Below are 19,470 nucleotides of genomic sequence, written 5' to 3' on the forward strand. Positions count from 1 at the left end.
CGAACCAAGGACGGTGCCGTGACCATCGTCGCCACCTCCCACCGTCTCTCCCTGCGCGTGGCCGGCGGCTGCTCTCCTTCGATGCGCTGCCCGTGGTGAGCCCCTCTTCCTTACTCACCTCCATGTTCCTTGTTCATCTTTGTGTTCCCTGTTCCTCTCTTGTCCATGCTGCTATTTACATGGATCAATGGATGTTGGATAGATGGATGTGTGTTGATGTTAGGTAGTAGATGGTTTTCTTGATGGTTGGTTGAATTGTGCTGGTTGCTTGCTAGATGGATGGACGAATGGTGCGAGTATGTAGACATCTTTTGCTAATGTGAAGGGTCAGTGCTAGTGTAAAGGGTAGTAGCAATTTGTTCCCTTTTGCTTCTGCCTGGTGCTAATTTGCTGTTGTTAGCTTTGTGTGGCTTCTTATTATTCTCTAAATCGTTCTTCAAAGCAGGCTTTGCATCGCTTTAGGTAGTTTTCTCCATGTTTTATCAAGTGACATGTTAACAGCTTGCTAGTTTAGGATACATAATTAATGCCTTTAAATGGTGCACTCTGTAAATGCCTTTAAATATAACCTTGCTAGTTCTCCATCTAATGTAGTCAATAGATGTTGTCAAGTGATTGTGTCATGGTTTTGGTTCTGTTTTAAAAAAAAGGAAAGCCACTTGTTTAGGCTTCAAGAAAATGTTTTCTCAGAATATTACTGCTAAGCCCAAGCTTGTTAATCAGCATGTACATTTCTGTCATATATTGCTAATGTCTGCTCAGATGTGTGCTTGCTATTGTCACCTATCTTTTTTTCTTCTACATGATATGGAACCTTATGATACTGCACCAATAGCCTTTGTGCATCCAAGTTATCAAACTATGTGAACTAGAAACAGAAATAGAGAGAATTAATCATTACTTTTCTGAACTGTCGCAGAAGCCTCAGTAGTTCTTTCAAGTTCGTACATTGAAAGGCTTGTTTCACAATTTCTGAATTACTTGTGATGCCTCTGAATTACTTGTGATGCCTGTTATCATGCATGTTTTATGATCTGTTGTAAGGGTACTAATTGGTCTCTTCTGCTCCTTATCAGAGATGGCGGGAAGCAGCCACCGCCGCTCTGCGACACCGCAGTACGAGTTGGATGCTTCCGAGTTCTTCACTATCATACTTGGGACTTCAGTATCATCCATGACGCAGGTATATAAAACGAGAGATCTCCCCTTCACCCATCTCATTATGATATCTTTTGTTTGCTACAGCACTCATTGTCCCAAACTGCAGAGGCTGCCTGACAGTTTTATGAACATGCTGATGGGTGAAGATCCGCCAAATAATGTGAAGCTGCGACAGGCCGGCAACGGGTTTCGCAGGCTGTGGGATGTGGAGTTGGTGATCAAGGAGGGCCACATGTACTTGTCTCGTGGGTGGGAGAAGTTCTACCATGCCTACGACCTGCGGCTGGGGTACTTCCTTCTCTTCAGGTACGACGACGACGCCACCATGCTCATCGTGAAGGTGTTCAACGCGACTATGTGTCGCATGCGCTACGCTGAAGATTATGATGCCGGTATGTTCTGCCTCTTCTTATTCCTCTACATTTGGCTTTGTCTCACATCGATTGTTAACGGTCATTGTTGCATTTGGACAGGTAATGGGAGCAGCAGCAGCAACAATGGCTACAGCCAAAGCAACAGCGACTATGGCTGTAGCGAAAGCAGCAGCGATTCTGGCTGTAGCGAAAGCAGCAACGATTCTGGCAGCAGCATAGACAACAAGAAGGATGATCCGGACTGGAGTGCGGGAGAAGAGGAGTAGAGTGGGGATGAGGAGCTGCAGGATGACCTAGCGCTGGTGGTGGCTGACCATGGGCAAGAGATGGTGGTGGCTGACCATGGGCAAGAGATGGAGGTGGCTGAGGAGGACCTAGCGATGGTCGTGCCTGAAGGTGGCCTCACGATGGTGGTGGTGCCTGACAATGACCACGCACCGGTGGTAGCGCCGGCGATCCCACAGTTGGGCGACATGACCACGCCAATTGAGGTAGAAGACTACATCCCACTGCCTCCACCGCCTCGCCGCTCTTGGCGCATCAGGCTGAGGAAGGAGAAGGAGAAGAACAATGCATGAGAACTGAACTTTGTCAGGTATGTCAGATCTCCAAAATGATATATATATATATACTTAGTTACCTATGTTATCTCTAATATGCTTAGTTTCCTATAGGTTAGCTTCATTTTACCTAAGTTGGCTCTAATATGCTAACTTAGAGCTTATATGCTTAGTTTCCTATAGGTTAGCTCCAAAATAACTTATGTTAGCACAAAATGATCAAGTTTACATAATAAGCTTATAGTCTTTTTCTTATTCTTCTTCTTTTCCAAAATGACATAGGTTAGCTTCATTTTACCTAAGTTGGCTCTAATATACTAACTTAGAGCTTATATGCTTAGTTTCCTATAGGTTAGCTCCAAAATAACTTATGTTAGCACAAAATGATCAAGTTTACATAATAAGCTTATAGTCTTCTTCTTATTCTTCTTCTTTTCCAAAATTCTTCTTATTCTTCTTCTAGTGTTCTTCTTCTTCTTCTTCTAGTATTCTTCTAGTCTTCTTCTTTTTCTTCTTCTAACTTCTTGTTTATCATTTTGCAGATTTGATTTAATTCACGGAAGCTTGCATGGATGGAGTGCTTCTTTTCCATTTGTGTTTTTATTTTGTATCAATGTGAAACTTTTGTGAATTGATGGATAACGGTGTTGGATGAACAATGTGAAACTTTTGTAATATGTAACGATGGAACTATGTGTTGGCTATCTATGTATATATGATGGAACTTGTGTGTTGGCTATGATTGTTATATGGATGCTTGTTGTATATATATGTGTTGGATATCTCATAGGTGAAATAGTGACCTGAGATTAAGAAAAAAAATTAAAAAATTGTTACTAATGGCGCACTACCATGTGGTGCGCCATTAGTATAGCAGACACTAGTGGCGCACCGTGAGCAAAACTAATGGCGCACTGCCTGGTGCGCCATTAGTATACCAGATACTAATGGCGCACCAGTGGTGCACCAGTGGTGCGCCATTAGTAAAAATTACTAGTGGCGTGCTACTAATGGCGCACTGGTGATGCGCCATTAGTAGGCAAAACCGGTGCGCCATTAGTAGGACTTTTCCTAGTAGTGTCCTATCTGACCGAATTTCAGATTCAACTCTCGATATCTGACACCTTCCTTGAAAGCACAAATTGCCTGATGATCAGATACATCCTCTACCGTGTGGTGTAGGGTGATCCATCTCTGGATATAATCCCTCAAAGTTTCATTCGGTTTCTGAACACAACACTGTAATTCTGTCAAACCTGCCGGCCGTTTGCAAGTGCCCTCGAATGTTCTGACAAACACTCGGGTGAGATCTTCCCAAGTATAGATGCTGCCAGGCGCCAACTGATTTAGCCATGCTCTAGCCGAGCCCTCCAACATCAGAGGAAGGTGTTTCATGGCCACTTCATCATTGCCGCCACCAATCTGGACAGCCACTCGGTAGTCTTCAAGCCAAGTGTCAGGCTTGGACTCTCCGGTGAACTTACTGACTCCAGTCGCCAACCTGAAGTTGGGGGGAATCACCGCAGCTATGATAGCTCTGCTAAAGCACTCAGGACCTGAGACATGCGCCCTGTTGCTGGTTTGTGGATCTCTGTCATGGCCCTCTCGGTGAGCTCTGTTTCTGTCAGCCAAGCCCTGAATGAGAATAGATCTCGCATAAAAGCCTGGCTCCCTGGGGTCGACTGGAATACCTCGTCCGACACTGTGAGGGCGTCTGTCTTCATGTTGCCAAGGCACGTATGACCCACTCCTTGGAGGAGGCGTGGGCACTTGACGACGATCATCGCGATCGGCTCGGTGATCATACTGCTCTCGGTTTCTGTACTGATCACGTCGATCTCCACGTCCCTCACGCCTTGGGGGCGATCTTGGGCTATGGGTCGACTGAACTGTGTCTGCAACCACAGATCTGCTATGGATCCTATTCCGCGACTAAGATACGACCGTATTATGCTCTCCCGCTGCCCGGAGCAAGGCTCTGATCTGCACCAGACCTCGGCCAGCTTCTGATTGGGAAGGTTGGATCGACTCTACTATCCGGGCAGCAGCTGCTAGATTCTGGATCGGGGTTTGATATACCTGAGTCGGAGGTGGAAAAAAGTTGGCGTCGATTGGACTCAGGAGCACGTTGTCGAGCGCGATCGTCGAGTGCGCGCTGGAGGTTCTCCAGTCGAGTGCGCTCAGCCAGGTTGGCCAAGCGTGCCTGCTCCAAGGCTTGGGCCTCAGGGGTTTCTCCAACTATAGGAGTATGCAGTGCATCCATGTTCCGGCGGTGAAGTTCCTCCCTCTGCTGCGAGGAGAGGGGTTCGGGGCGGTACTCCTCGTGAACGCGCGACATATCGCCGTTTTCGTTACCTCCGTCTTCACGGTTGAAGCCAGGAGGGCTACGTGGTCCATTGACCATCAGGACTTCCGCCGTCAGGTCACTGTTGTCACACTCGGATGCGGTCTCTACGAAGCCAGTCGACAGACCGAACAGGCCATAGAGAGTTTCGTCGGGCTCGATCGCCGCGACTTGAGGGGTGGCCGACTAGCGGGCCACCACATGCTTCACCCACCGCTGAAGCCTCGACCGACCGGAGCGTTTGCTCCGGCGGGCTGCAGGGAGGGGGAAAGCTACTGGAGTCAACTGATACTGGGTTGACGGCTGCCGCAGGAGGACGCCGCGGACGCATGCGCGAAAGTGTGTCGCCCCGCGGGCGGGGAGCGCGTCGGCGTCGAGTGGAGCCTCCTGAAGCCAAGCAGAGTCGTCGGCGACGAACACGAGCGCGCCAAGACAGATCTCACGGTCCTCAACCAAACCTCCGCCTGGAACCATGATGAAGGGGATCGGAAAAATTGCAACTTCTCCAACAAGTCGCTAAGACACCTGCCCCACGGTGGGCGCCAACTGTCGTGGTTCTAAGACTGACAGTAGAATAGGGGGTAGGAATGTAGAGGCAAAATCCTAGCTATGGAGGAGTTGTACGCACAGGTTTTACGAGTTCAGGCCCTTCTCGGAGGAAGTAACAGCCTTACGTCTTGGAGCCCGGAGGCGGTCGACTGAATATATGCGTGTGAATTACAGAAAGTGCGAACCCCTATCCCAGAGGAGGGGGTGGCTTATATAGAGTGCGCCAGGACCCCAGCTCCCCTCCGTTACACAGAATTCAATGCCCATAAAGGAGGAGCGTTACTGGTAACGTCTGAAGTAAAGTGTTGTAAATGCTCATAAAGCTATGGTTTAAACCCAGACCGTTGCAGAGTGGAAGGTTTCTCATCTTCCGGTGGTCGACTGTCTTCAAGGTGGTCGAGTGAGCACATCTTCATGGTCGAGTGGATGATGGTTTCTCTTCGACTGCTTCTGATTCTTTATAGAGATGTCCTTGGGGAGGGTACGTTGGACAGATCCATGACCCTACCCTAGGTACATAGCTACATCAGCCCCTACTTTTTATTTACGTAATCTTTATTATCTTGCAAACCTATCCAACAACACCTACAAAGTACTTCTAGTTTCATACTTGTTCTAGGTAAAGCGAACGTTAAGCGTGCGTAGAGTTGTACCGGTGGTTGATAGAACTTGAGGGAATATTTGTTCTGCCTTTAGCTCCTCATTTGGTTCGACACTCTTACTTATTGAAAGAGGCTACAATTGATCCCCTATACTTGTGGGTTATCAAGACCTTTTTCTGGCGCCGTTGCCGGGGAGTCATAGCGTGGGGTGAATATGAAGGAAATATGCCTAGAGGCAATAATAATGTTATTATTTTATTTCCTTATATCATGATAAATGTTTATTATTCATGCTAGAATTGTATTATCCAGAAACATAATACTTGTGTGAATACATAGACAAACCAAACGTCACTAGTATGCCTCTACTTGACTAGCTCATTAATCAAAGATGGTTATGTTTCCTAACCATAGACATGTGTTGTCATTTGATTAATGGGATCACATTATTAGGAGAATGATGTGATTGACATGACCCATTCCATTAGCTTAGCACCCGATCGTTTAGTATGTTGCTATTGCTTTCTTCATGACTTATACATGTTCCTATGACTATGAGATTATGCAACTCCCGTTTGCCGGAGGAACACTTTGTGTGCTACCAAACATCACAACGTAACTGGGTGATTATAAAGGAGCTCTACAGGTGTCTCCAAAGGTACATGTTGGGTTGGCGTATTTCGAGAATAGGATTTGTGACTCCGATTGTCGGAGAGGTATCTCTGGGCCCTCTCGGTAATGCACATCACATAAGCCTTGCAAGCATTGCAACTAATGAGTTAGTTGTGAGATGATGTATTACGGAACGAGTAAAGAGACTTGCCGGTAACGAGATTGAACTAGGTATTAAGATACCGACGATCGAATCTCAGGCAAGTAAAATACCAATGACAAAGGGAACAACGTATGTTGTTATGCGGTCTGACCGATAAAGATCTTCGTAGAATATGTAGGAGCCAATATGAGCATCCAGGTTCCGCTATTGGTTATTGACCGGAGACGTGTCTCGGTCATGTCTACATTGTTCTCGAACCCGTAGGGTCCGCACGCTTAAGGTTTCGATGACAGTTATATTATGAGTTTATGAGTTTTGATGTACCGAATTTAGTTCGGAGTCCCGGACGTGATCACGGACATAACGAGGAGTCTCGAAATGGTCGAGACATAAAGATTGATATATTAGACGGCTATATTCGGACACCGGAAGTGTTCCGAGTGATTTCGGAGAAAACCGGAGAGCCGGAGGGTTACCGGAACCCTACCGGGAGAAGTAATGGGCCATATGGGCCTTAGTGGAGAGAGAGGGGGGCAGCCAGGGTGGGCCGCGCACCTCCTTCCCCCTGGTCCGAATTGGACTAGGAGAGGAGGGGGGCGGCGCCCCCCTTTCCTTCTCCCTCCCCACTTCCTTCCCCCTCCTAGTAGGAGTCCTACTCCTACTAGGAGGAGGACTCCTCCTGGCGCGCCAATAGGGGCCGGCCGGCCTCCTCCCCTTGCTCCTTTATATACGGGGGCAGGGGGCACCCCTAGACACACAAGTTGATCTCTAAGATCGTTCTCTTAGCCGTGTGCGGTGCCCCCTTCCACCATAGTCCTCGATAATATTGTAGTGGTGCTTAGGCGAAGCCCTGCGACAGTAGAACATCAAGATCGTCACCACGCCGTCGTGCTAACGGAACTCTTCCCCAACACTTTGCTGGATCGGAGTCCGGGGATCGTCATCGAGCTGAACATGTGCTAGAACTCGGAGGTGCCGTAGTTTCGGTGCTTGATCGGTCGGGCCGTGAAGACGTACGACTACATCAACCGCGTTGTCATAACGCTTCCGCTGTCGGTCTACGAGGGTATGTAGATCACACTCTCCCCTCTTGTTGCTATGCATCACCATGATCTTGCGTGTGCGTAGGAAATTTTTGAAATTACTACGTTCCCCAACAGTGGCATCCGAGCCTAGGTTTTATGTGTTGATGTTATATGCACGAGTAGAACACAAGTGAGTTATGGGCGATATAAGTCATACTGCTTACCAGCATGTCATACTTTGGTTCGGCGGTATTGTTGGATGAAGCGGCCCGGACCGACATTACGCGTACGCTTACGCGAGACTGGTTCTACCGACGTGCTTTGCACACAGGTGCTGGCGGGTGTCAGTTTCTCCAACTTTAGTTGAACCAAGTGTGGCTACGCCCGGTCCTTGCGAAGGTTAAAACAGCACCAACTTGACAAACTATCGTTGTGGTTTTGATGCGTAGGTAAGATTGGTTCTTGCTTAAGCCCATAGAAGCCACGTAAAACTTGCAACAACAAAGTAGAGGACGTCTAACTTGTTTTTGCAGGGCATGTTGTGATGTGATATGGTCAAGACATGATGAGATATAAGTTGTTGTATGAGATGATCATGTTTTGTTGAAGTTATTAGCAGCTGGCAAAATCCTTATGGTTGTCTCTTTATTGCATAAGATGCAAGCGCCCAATAATTGCTTTACTTTATCGCTATGCGATAGCAATAGTTGCAAGAGCAATTGTTGGCGAGACGACCATGTGACGACACATTGATATAGATCAAGATGATGGAGATCATAGTGTCATGCCGGTGACGATAGAGATCATGACAGTACTTTGGAGATGGAAATCAAAGGCGCAAGATGATGATGGCCATATCATGTCACATATTTTGATTGCATATGATGTTTATCTTTTATACATCTTATTTTGCTTAGTTTGACGGTAGCATTTTAAGATGATCTCTCACTAATTATCAAGAAGTGTTCTCCCTGAGTATGCACCGTTGCGAAAGTTCTTCGTGCTGAGACACCACGTGATGATCGGGTGTGATAGGCTCTACGTTCAAATACAACGGGTGCAAAACAGTTGCACACGCGGAATACTAAGGTTATACTTGACGAGCCAAGCATATACAGATATGGCCTCGGAACACAGAGACCGAAAGGTCGAGCGTGAATCATATAGTAGATATGATCAACATAGTGATGTTCACCAATGAAGCTACTCCATCTCACGTGATGATCGGACATGGTTTAGTTGATTTGGATCACGTGATCACTTAGAGGATTAGAGGGATGTCTATCTAAGTGGGAGTTCTTAAGTAATATGATTAATTGAACTTAAATTTATCATGAACTTAGTCCTGGTAGTATTTTGCAAATCATGTTGTAGATCAATAGCTCGCGTTGTTGCTTCCCTGTGTTTATTTTGATATGTTCCTAGAGAAAATTGTGTTGAAAGATGTTAGTAGCAATGATGCGGATTGGATCCATGATCTGAGGTTTATCCTCATCGCTGCACAGAAAAAATTATGTCTTTGATGCACCGCTAGGTGACAAACCTATTGCAGGAGCAGATGCAGATGTTATGAACATTTGTCTAGCTCAATATGATGACTACTTGATAGTTTAGTGCACCATGCTTAAACAGCTTAGAATCGGGACTTCAAAGACGTTTTGAACGTCATGGACCATATGAGATGTTCCAGGAGTTGAAGTTAATATTTCAACCAAATACCCGAGTTGAGAGATATGAAGTCTCCAACAAGTTCTATAGCTAACAGATGGAGGAGAATCGCTCAACTAGTGAGCATGTGCTCAGATTGTCTGGGTACTACAATAGCTTGAATCAAGTGGGAGTTAATCTTCCAGATAAGATAGTGATTGACAGAATTCTCTAGTCACCATCACCAAGTTAGTAGAACTTCGTGATGAACTATGATATGCAAGGGATAACGGAAACGATTCCCAAGCTCTTCGTAATGCTGAAATTGACGAAGGTAGAAATCGAGAAAAACATCAAGTGTTGATGGTAGACAAGACCACTAGTTTCAAGAAAAGGGCAGAGGGAAGAAGGGGAACTTCAAGAAGAACAGCAAGCAAGTTGCTGCTCAAGTGAAGAAGCCCAAGTCTGGTCCTAAGCCTGAGACTAAGTGTTTCTACTGCAAAGGGACTGGTCACTGGAAGCGGAACTACCCCAAGTGATTGGCGTATAAGAAGGATGGCAAAGTGAACATAAGTATATTTGATATACATGTTATTGATGTGTACTTTACTAGTGTTTATAGCAACCCCTCAGTATTTGATACTAGTTCAGTTGCTAAGATTAGTAACTCGAAACGGGAGTTGCAGAATAAACAGACACTAGTTAAGGGTGAAGTGACGATGTGTGTTGGAAGTGGTTCCAAGATTGATATGATCATCATCGCACACTCCCTATACTTTCGGGATTAATGTTGAACCTAAATAAGTGTTATTTGGTGTTTGCGTTGAGCATGAATATGATTTGATCATGTTTATTGTAATACGGTTATTCATTTAAGTAAGAGAATAAATTGTTGTTCTGTTTACATGAATAAAACCTTATATGGTTACACACCCAATGAAAATGGTTCATTGGATCTCGATCTTAGTGATACACATATTCATAATATTGAAACCAAAAGATGCAAAGTTAATAATGATAGTGCAACTTATTTGTGGCACTGCCGTTTAGGTCATATTGGTGTAAAGCGCATGAAGAAACTCCATGCTGATGGGATTTTGGAATCACTTGATTATGAATCACTTGGTGCTTGCGAACCATGCCTTATGGGCAAGATGACTAAAGACTCCGTTCTCCGGAACAATGGAGCGAGCAACTGACTTATTGGAAATAATACATACTGATGTATGCGATCCGATGAGTGTTGAAGCTCGCGACGGGTATCGTTATTTTCTGACCTTCACATATGATTTGAGCAGATATGGGTATATCTGCTTGATGAAACACAAGTCTAAAATATTTGAAAAGTTCAAAGAATTTCAGAGTGAAGTGGAGAATCATCGTAACAAAAATAAAAGTTTCTACGATATGATCGCAGAAGTAAAATATTTGAGTTACGAGTTTGGCCTTCAGTTAAAACAATGTGAAATAGTTTCACTACTCACGCCACCTGGAACACCACAATGTAATGGTGTGTCTGATCGTCATAACCGTACTTTATTGGATATAGTGCAATCTATGATGTCTCTTACCGATCTACCACTATCGTTTTGGGGTTATGCATTAGAGACAGCTGCATTCACATTAAGGGAACCATCTAAATCCGTTGAGACGACACAATCTGAATTATGGTTTGGCAAGAAACCAAAGTTGTCGTTTCTTAAAGTTTTGGGTTGTGATGCTTATGTGAAAAAGTTTCATCCTGATAAGCTCATACCCAAATCGGAGAAATATGTCTTCATAGGATACCCAAAGGAGACTGTTGGGTACACCTTCTATCACAGATCCGAAGGCAAGACATTCGTTGCTAAGAATGGATCCTTTCTAGAGAAGGAGTTTCTCTTGAAAGAAGTGAGTGGGAGGAAAGTAGAACTTGATAAGGTAATTGTACCTTCTCCCTTATTGAAAAGTAGTTCATCACAGAAATCTGTTCCTGTGACTACTACACCAATTAGTGAGGAAGCTAATGATGATGATCATGTAACTTTAGATCAAGTTAATACCGAATCTTGTAGGTAAACCAGAGTGAGATCCGCACCAGAGTGGTACGGTAATCCTGTTCTGGAAGTCATACTACTAGATCATGACGAGCCTACGAACTATGAGGAAGCGAGGATGAGCCCAGATTCCGCGAAATGGCTTGAGGCCATGAAATCTGAGATGAGATCCATGTATGAGAACAAAGTATGGACTTTGATTGACTTGCCCAATGATCGGCGAGACATTGAGATTAAATGGATCTTCAAGAGGAAGACGGACGCTGATAGTAGTGTTACTATCTACAAAGCTAGAATTGTCGCGAAAAGGTTTTTGACAAGTTCAAGGTGTTGACTATGATGAGAGTTTCTCACTCGTATCTATGCTTAAATCTGTCTGAATCATGTTAGCAATTGCCGCATTTTATGAAATCCGGCAAATGGATAAACAAAACTGCATTCCTTAATGGATTTATTAAAGAAGAGTTGTATACGACACAACCAGAAGGTTTTGTCAATCCTAAAGGTGCTAACAAAATATGCAAGCTCCAGCGATCTATCTATGGACTGGTGCAAGCATCTCGGAGTTGGAATATACGCTTTGATGAGATGATCAAAGCATATAGTTTTATACAGACTTGCGGTGAAGCCTGTATTTACAAGAAAGTGAGTGGGAGCACTACAGCATTTCTGATAAGTATATGTGTATGACATATTGTTGATCGGAAATAATGTAGAATTATTCTGCAAAGCATAAAGGAGTGTTTGAAAGGATTTTTTCAAAGAAAACCTCGGTGAAGCTGCTTACATATTGAGCATCAAGATCTATAGAGATAGATCAAGACGCTTGATAAGTTTTTTTTTCAATGAGTACATACCTTGACAAGATTTTGAAGTAGTTCAAAATGGAACAGTCAAAGAAATAATTCTTGCCTGTGTTACAAGGTGTGAAATTGAGTAAGACTCAAAGCCCGACCACGGCAGAAAATAGAATGAGAATGAAAGTCATTCCCTATGCCTTGGCCATAGGTTCTATAAAGTATGCCATGCTGTGTACCAGACCTATTGTATACCCTACACTAATTTTGGCAAGGGAGTACAATAGTGATCTAGGAGTAGATCACTGGACAGCGGTCAAAATTATCCTTAGTGGAATAAGGATATGTTTCTCAATTATGGAGGTGACAAAAGGTTCGTCGTAAAAGGGTTACGTCGATACAAGTTTTGGCACTGATCCGGATGACTCTTAGTCTTCATCTGGATACATATTGAAAGTGGGAGCAATTAGCTAAAGTAGCTCCGTGCAGAGCATTGTAGACATAGAAAATTGCAAAATACTTACGGATCTGAATATGGCAGACCCGTTGACTAAACTTCTCTCACAGGCAAAACATGATCACAACTTAGTACTCTTTGGGTGTTAATCACATAGCAATGTGAACTAGATTACTGACTCTAGTAAACCCTTTGGGTGTTGGTCACATATCGATGTGAACTATGGGTATTAACCACATAAAGATGTGAACTATTGATGTTAGATCACATGGCGATGTGAACTAGATTATTGACTCTAGTGCAAGTGGGAGACTGAAGGAAATATGCCCTAGAGGCAATAATAATGTTATTATTGTATTTCCTTATATCATGATAAATGTTTATTATTCATGTTAGAATTGTATTATCTGGAAACATAATACTTGTGTGAATACATAGACAAACCAAACGTCACTAGTATGCCTCTACTTGACTAGCTCATTAATCAAAGATGGTTATGTTTCCTAACCATAGACATGTGTTGTCATTTGATTAACGGGATCACATTATTAGGAGAATGATGTGATTGACATGACCCATTCCATTAGCTTAGCACCCGATCATTTAGTATGTTGCTATTGCTTTCTTCATGAGTTATACATGTTCCTATGACTATGAGATTATGCAACTCCCGTTTGCCGGAGGAACACTTTGTGTGCTACCAAACGTCACAACGTAACTGGGTGATTATAAAGGAGCTCTACAGGTGTCTCTAAAGGTACATGTTGGGTTGGCGTATTTCGAGATTAGGATTTGTCACTCCAATTGTCGGAGAGGTATCTCTAGGCCCTCTCGGTAATGCACATCACATAAGCCTTGCAAGCATTGCAACTAATGAGTTAGTTGTGAGATGATGTATTACGGAACGAGTAAAGAGACTTGCCGGTAACGAGATTGAACTAGGTATTAAGATACCGACGATCGAATCTCGGGCAAGTAAAATACCGATGACAAAGGGAACAACGTATGTTGTTATGCGGTCTGACTGATAAAGATCTTCGTAGAATATGTAGGAGCCAATATGAGCATCCAGGTTCCACTATTGGTTATTGACCGGAGACGTGTCTCGGTCATGTCTACATTGTTCTCGAACCCGTAGGGTCCGCACGCTTAAGGTTTCGATGACAGTTATATTATGAGTTTATGAGTTTTGATGTACCGAAGTTAGTTCGGAGTCCCAGATGTGATCACGGACATAACGAGGAGTCTCGAAATGGTCGAGACATAAAGATTGATATATTAGACGGCTATATTCGGACACCGGAAGTGTTCCGGGTGATTTCGGAGAAAACCGGAGAGCCGGAGGGTTACCGGAACCCTACCGGGAGAAGTAATGGGCCATATGGGCCTTAGTGGAGAGAGAGAGGGGCAGCCAGGGTGGGCCGCGCGCCTCCTTCCCCCTGGTCCGAATTGGACTAGGAGAGGGGGGGCGGCGCCCCCCTTTCCTTCTCCCTCCCCACTTCCTTCCCCCTCTGAGGAGGACTCCTCCTGGCGCGCCAATAGGGGCCGGCCGGCCTCCTCCCCTTGCTCCTTTATATACGGGGGCAGGGGCACCCCTAGACACACAAGTTGATCTCTAAGATCGTTCTCTTAGCCGTGTGCGGTGCCCCCTTCCACCATAGTCCTCGATAATACTGTAGTGGTGCTTAGGCGAATCCCTGCGACAGTAGAACATCAGGATCGTCACCACGCCGTCGTGCTGACGGAACTCTTCCCCGACACTTTGCTGGATCGGAGTCCGGGGATCGTCATCGAGCTGAACGTGTGCTAGAACTCGGAGGTGCCGTAGTTTCGGTGCTTGATTGGTCGGGCTGTGAAGACGTACGACTACATCAACCGCATTGTCATAACGCTTCCGCTGTCGGTCTACGAGGGTATGTAGATCACACTCTCCCCTCTCGTTGCTATGCATCACCATGATCTTGCGTGTGCGTAGGAAATTTTTGAAATTACTATGTTCCCCAACAGAATATTCTCGTGTGTGCTTGTTTGCTTTATTACTAAGTAATTTTTATTTGCTGTTCTTAGTTGTTCTCTATCTTTAGTTATGGATATGGAACACGAAATACCAAACAAATTAGGTGTACTTGCTACTCATGGAGATGAGGAACCTCCTAAAACCCTCGATGCTCGTTATGTGACAGAAACTATGTACTATTTTGATAATCCAGAGAAAACCCCATTCAATTTGGTAATGGGAGTAACATTGGATCAACGTGAATACTTTAGGGATTATCGCTTGACACAAAAAGGGAAACTATCATGGGATCAAATTTATATATTGAAGTGGTATGCTCAGCAAGTATGCTTGAGTTATGATTATACTTGTTGCTCTAGGATGAAGGCTCCACACCTTCCCTTTTCATGCAAATTTAATGATAATGAAACCTTAGCTTCTTATGCTAATGGTATATATGATTACTATGATGTGGAACAAATAGAAGAATTTGTTGCTTTTAAGGGTGCTTATGAAATTGAATCTTTCTTTGAAAAGTATGAAGCTTTTGATGATGATGTTTATAGGCCTGAAAATTTAGCTATCCTAAAATATTGCTATGATAATTATGAATATAATTCCTATATTAATGCGCTTATTGAGAAAGTCTCCGTTGTCGAAGAAGAGACTAATATTATGCAGGAATCTATGGAAGAAGAAGTTAATGAACATGTGAGCTCATTGGATGAAAAAGATGAGGAAGAGAGCGAAGAACAAAAGGAGGAAGAGCGGATTGATCACCCGTGCCCACCTTCTAATGAGAGTAACTCTTCAACTCATACATTGTTTAATTCCCCTTCATGCTTATCGAAGGATGAATGCTATGATAATTGCTATGATCCCGTTGATTTTTTTTTTTGAAATATCCCTTTTTGATGATGCTTGCTATGCTTGTGGCCAAGATGCCAATATGAATTATGCTTATGGAGATGAACTTGCTATAGTTCCTTATGTTAAAAATGAAATTGTTGCTATTGCACCCACACATGATAGTCCTATTATCTTTTTGAATTCTCCCGACTACATTATATCGGAGAAGTTTACCCTTATTAAGAATTATATTGATGGGTTGCATTATACCGTTGCACATGATGATTTTGATGAATATAATATGCATGTGCTTGCTGCTCCTACTTGCAATTATTATGAGAGAGGAACTATATCTCCACCTCTCTATGTTTCAAATATGATAAAATTGCAAGAAACTGTTTATACTATGCATTGGCCTTTACTATGTGTGCATGAATTGTTCTTTTATGACATGTCGATGCATAGGAAGAGAGTTAAACTTCGTAGTTACATGATATATGTTTCTTTGTGCTCACTACTAAATTACAAATCATTGTTAAGTAAAATTGGCTTTGATATACCTTGGGATTCGGGTGGATTCATTACTTGAGCACTATATGCCTAGCTTAATGGCTTTAAAGAAAGTGCTGCTAGGGAGACAACCCGGAAGTTTTAGAGAGTCATTTATTTCTGTTGAGTGCTTTTATATAGTTTAAAAACAACAAAAATAAAGAGGGGAACCCAAAACTTTTTCAAAAAGGAAAGTGAAAGTGAGAAAGACAAGCATTGTTGAAGTGGGAGAGCTCCTTGAACTTTGTTCATGCTCACGGCAACTTTGTGAATCTTGATTACAGAAACTTTTCAACAAAAATAATTATCCCCTTGTACAATTCCATTGTATTATAAAAATAATGTGCCAAGGTTTGCCTTTAGGATGTTTACATTTGCTTGATGGTTTGTACGGTGCAGGACAGAAATTTTGGCTGTAGTGCGTGATTTTAAATTTTTAGTTGGAACGTCAAACGGTTCTGATTCTTTTTGAACTTTCTTCCTATACAAATTGTTTATTTTTTCTAATTTTGGTAGAATTTTTCAAGTATCATAAGTATGGTGAATGTTCAGATTGTTACAGACTGTTCTGTTTTAGACAGATTCTGTTTTTGGTGCATAGTTTGCTTGCTTTGATGAAACTATCGATTAATATCAGTGGATTAAGCCATGAAAAAGTTATATTACAGTAGATATAATGCAAAAACAAAATATTAATTGGTTTTCAACATTACTCAGAGTAGTGATTTGCTTTATTATACTAACGGATCTTACCGAGCTTTCTGTTGATGTTTTGTGTGGATGAAGTGTTCGATGATCGAGAAGGTCTCGATGTGAGAAGAAGGAAGAGAGGCAAGAGCTCAAGCTTGGGGATGCCTGAGGCACCCCAAGTAAACATTTAAGGATACTCAAGCGTCTAAGCTTGGGGATGCCCCAGAAGGCATCCCCTCTTTCTTCAAGAAGTATCGGTATGTTTTCGGATTCGTTTCGTTCATGCGATATGTGCAATCTTGGAGCGTATTTTGCATTTAGTTTTCATTTTTATTTTATGCACCATGCTGGTATGAGGCAGTCCTTGGTTTATTTACAGAATGCTCTATGCACTTCACTTATATATTTTGAGTATGGCTTTATAGAATGCTTCATGTGCTTCACTTATATCATTTGAAGTTTGGATTGCCTGTTTCTCTTTACATAGACAACCGCCATTTGTAGAATGCTCTTTTGCTTCACTTATATTTGTTAGAGCGTGGGCATATCTTTTGTAGACAGAATTAAACTCTCTTGCTTCACTTATATCTATTTAGAGAGATGACATGAATTGGTCATTCACATGGTTAGTCATAAAATCCTACATAAAACTTGTAGATCACTGAATATGATATGTTTGATTCCTTGCAATAGTTTTGCGATATAAATATGGTGATATTAGAGTCATGCTAGTGGGTAGTTGTGGATTAGTAGAAATACTTGTTTGAGGTTTGTGATTCCCATAGCATGCACGTATGGTGAACCGTTATCTAACAAAGTCGGAGCATGAGGTATTTATTGATTGTCTTCCTTATGAGTGGCGGCCGGGGACGAGCGATGGTCTTTTCCTACCAATCTATCCCCCTAGGGGCATGCGTAGTAGTACTTTGCTTCGAGGGATAATAAACTTTTGCAATAAGTATGTGAGTTCTTTATGACTAATGTTGAGTCCATGGATTATACGCACTCTCACCCTTCCATCATTGCTAGCCTCTCTAGTATCGTGCAACTTTCGCCGGTACCATAAACCCATCATATACCTTCTCCTCAAAACAGCCACCATACCTACCTATCATGGCATTTCCATAGTCATTCCGAGATATATTGCCATGCAACTTTCATCATCATCATATACATGACTTGAGCATTCATTGTCATATTGCTTTGCATGATCGTAAGATAGCTAGCATGATGTTTTCATGGCTTGTCCGTTTTTTGATGTCATTGCTATGCTAGATCATTACACATCCCGGTACACCGCCGGAGGCATTCATATAGAGTCATATCTTTGTTCTAGATATCAAGTTGTAATAATGAGTTGTAAGTAAATAAAAGTGTGATGGTCATCATTATTAGAGCATTTCCCCCCAAGAAAGGAGAGGCCAAAGAAGCCTAAATAAAAAAGGGGGCCAAAGAAGCCCATTCAAAAAAGGGGCAATGTTACTATCCTTTTACCACACTTGTGCTTCAAAGTAGCACCATGTTCTTCATATAGAGAGTCTCTTGAGTTATCACTTTCATATACTAGTGGGAATTTTTCATTATAAAACTTGGCTTGTATATTCCAACGATGGGCTTCCTCAAATTCCCTAGGTCTTCATGAGCAAGCAAGTTGGATGCACACCCACTAGTTTCAGTTTGAGCTTTCATATACTTATAGCTCTAGTGAATCCGTTGCATGGCAATCCCTACTCACTCACATTGCTATCTATTGATGGGCATCTCCATAGCCCGTTGATATGCCTAGTTGATGTGAGACTATCTTCTCCTTTTTGTCTTCTCCACAACCACCATTCTATTCCACCTATAGTGCTATATCCATGGCTCACGCTCATGTATTGCGTAAGGGTTGAAAATGCTGAAGCGCGTTAAAAAGTATGAACCAATTGCTCGGCTTGTCATCGGGGTTGTGCATGATGTGAATATTTTGTGTGGTGAAGATGGAGCATAGCCAGACTATATGATTTTATAGGGATAACTTTCTTTGGCCTTGTTATTTTGAAAAGACATGATTGCTTTATTAGTGGGCTTGAAGTATTATTGTTTTTATGTCAAACGATAGACTATTGCTTTGAATCACTCGTGTCTTAATATTCATGCCATGATTAGATATGTGATCAAGATTATGCTAGGTAGCATTCCACATCAAAAATTATCTTTTTTTATCATTTACCTACTCGAGGACGAGCAGGAATTAAGCTTGGGGATGCTGATACGTCTCCGTCGTATCTATAATTTTTGATTGTTCCATGCCAATATTCTACAACTTTCATATACTTTTGGCAATTTTTTATATTATTTTTTGGGACTAACATATTGATCCAGTGCCCAGTGCCAGTTCCTGTTTATTGCATGTTTTATGTTTCGCAGAATATCCATATCAAACGGAATCCAAACGGGATAAAAATGGACGGAGAATATTTTTGGAATATTTGGAGAATCCCGAAAGAAAAATCCAGGAGAGACGGTGCCCGAGGTGGTCACGAGGCAGGGGGCGTGCCTGCCCCCCTGGGCGCGCCCCTGACCCTCGTGGGTCGCCCGTAAGGCGGTTGATGCCCTTCTTCGGCCGCAAGAAAGCTATTTTTTGGTAAAAAATCATGGCGAAGGTTTCGGTCCAATTGGAGTTACGGATCTCCATATATATATACGAAACGGTGAAAGGGCAGCAGAACAGAACGCAGAAACAGAGAGAGACAGAGAGACATATCCAATCTCGGAGGGGCTCTCGCCCATCCCATACCATGAAGGCCAGGGACCAGAGGGGAAACCCTTCTCCCATCTAGGGAGGAGGTCAAGGAAGAAGAAGACGAAGGGGCCCCCTCTCCCCTTCTCTTCCGGTGGCGCCGGAACGCTGCCGTGGCCATCATCATCATCACCGTGATCTACTCCAACACCTCCGCCATCTTCACCAACATCTCCATCACCTTCCCCCTCTATCTATAGCGGTCCACTCTCCCGCAACCCGCTATACCCTCTACTTGAACATGGTGCTTTATGCCATCCTATGATGTCTGAGTAGA

The 19,470-nt window shown here is 43.1% G+C and overlaps 1 protein-coding gene across 1 annotated transcript; it reads left to right on the top strand.

Annotated features, from left to right (window-relative positions):
- The first annotated feature begins 1,078 nt into the window (after positions 1-1,078).
- On the top strand, positions 1,079-3,282 carry LOC147963952 (B3 domain-containing protein Os03g0212300-like). Its single transcript, XM_087529769.1, has 3 exons — positions 1,079-1,183; positions 1,268-1,553; positions 3,278-3,282. The coding sequence occupies exons 1-3, from the start codon at positions 1,079-1,081 to the stop codon at positions 3,280-3,282; spliced, it is 396 nt and encodes a 131-aa protein (XP_087385895.1).
- Positions 3,283-19,470: the final 16,188 nt, after the last annotated feature.

This window comes from Triticum urartu, chromosome 6A (assembly GCF_056163025.1).
Source record: "Triticum urartu cultivar PI428250 chromosome 6A, HENAU_Tu73, whole genome shotgun sequence".
NCBI classification, from domain to species: Eukaryota; Viridiplantae; Streptophyta; class Magnoliopsida; order Poales; family Poaceae; genus Triticum; species Triticum urartu.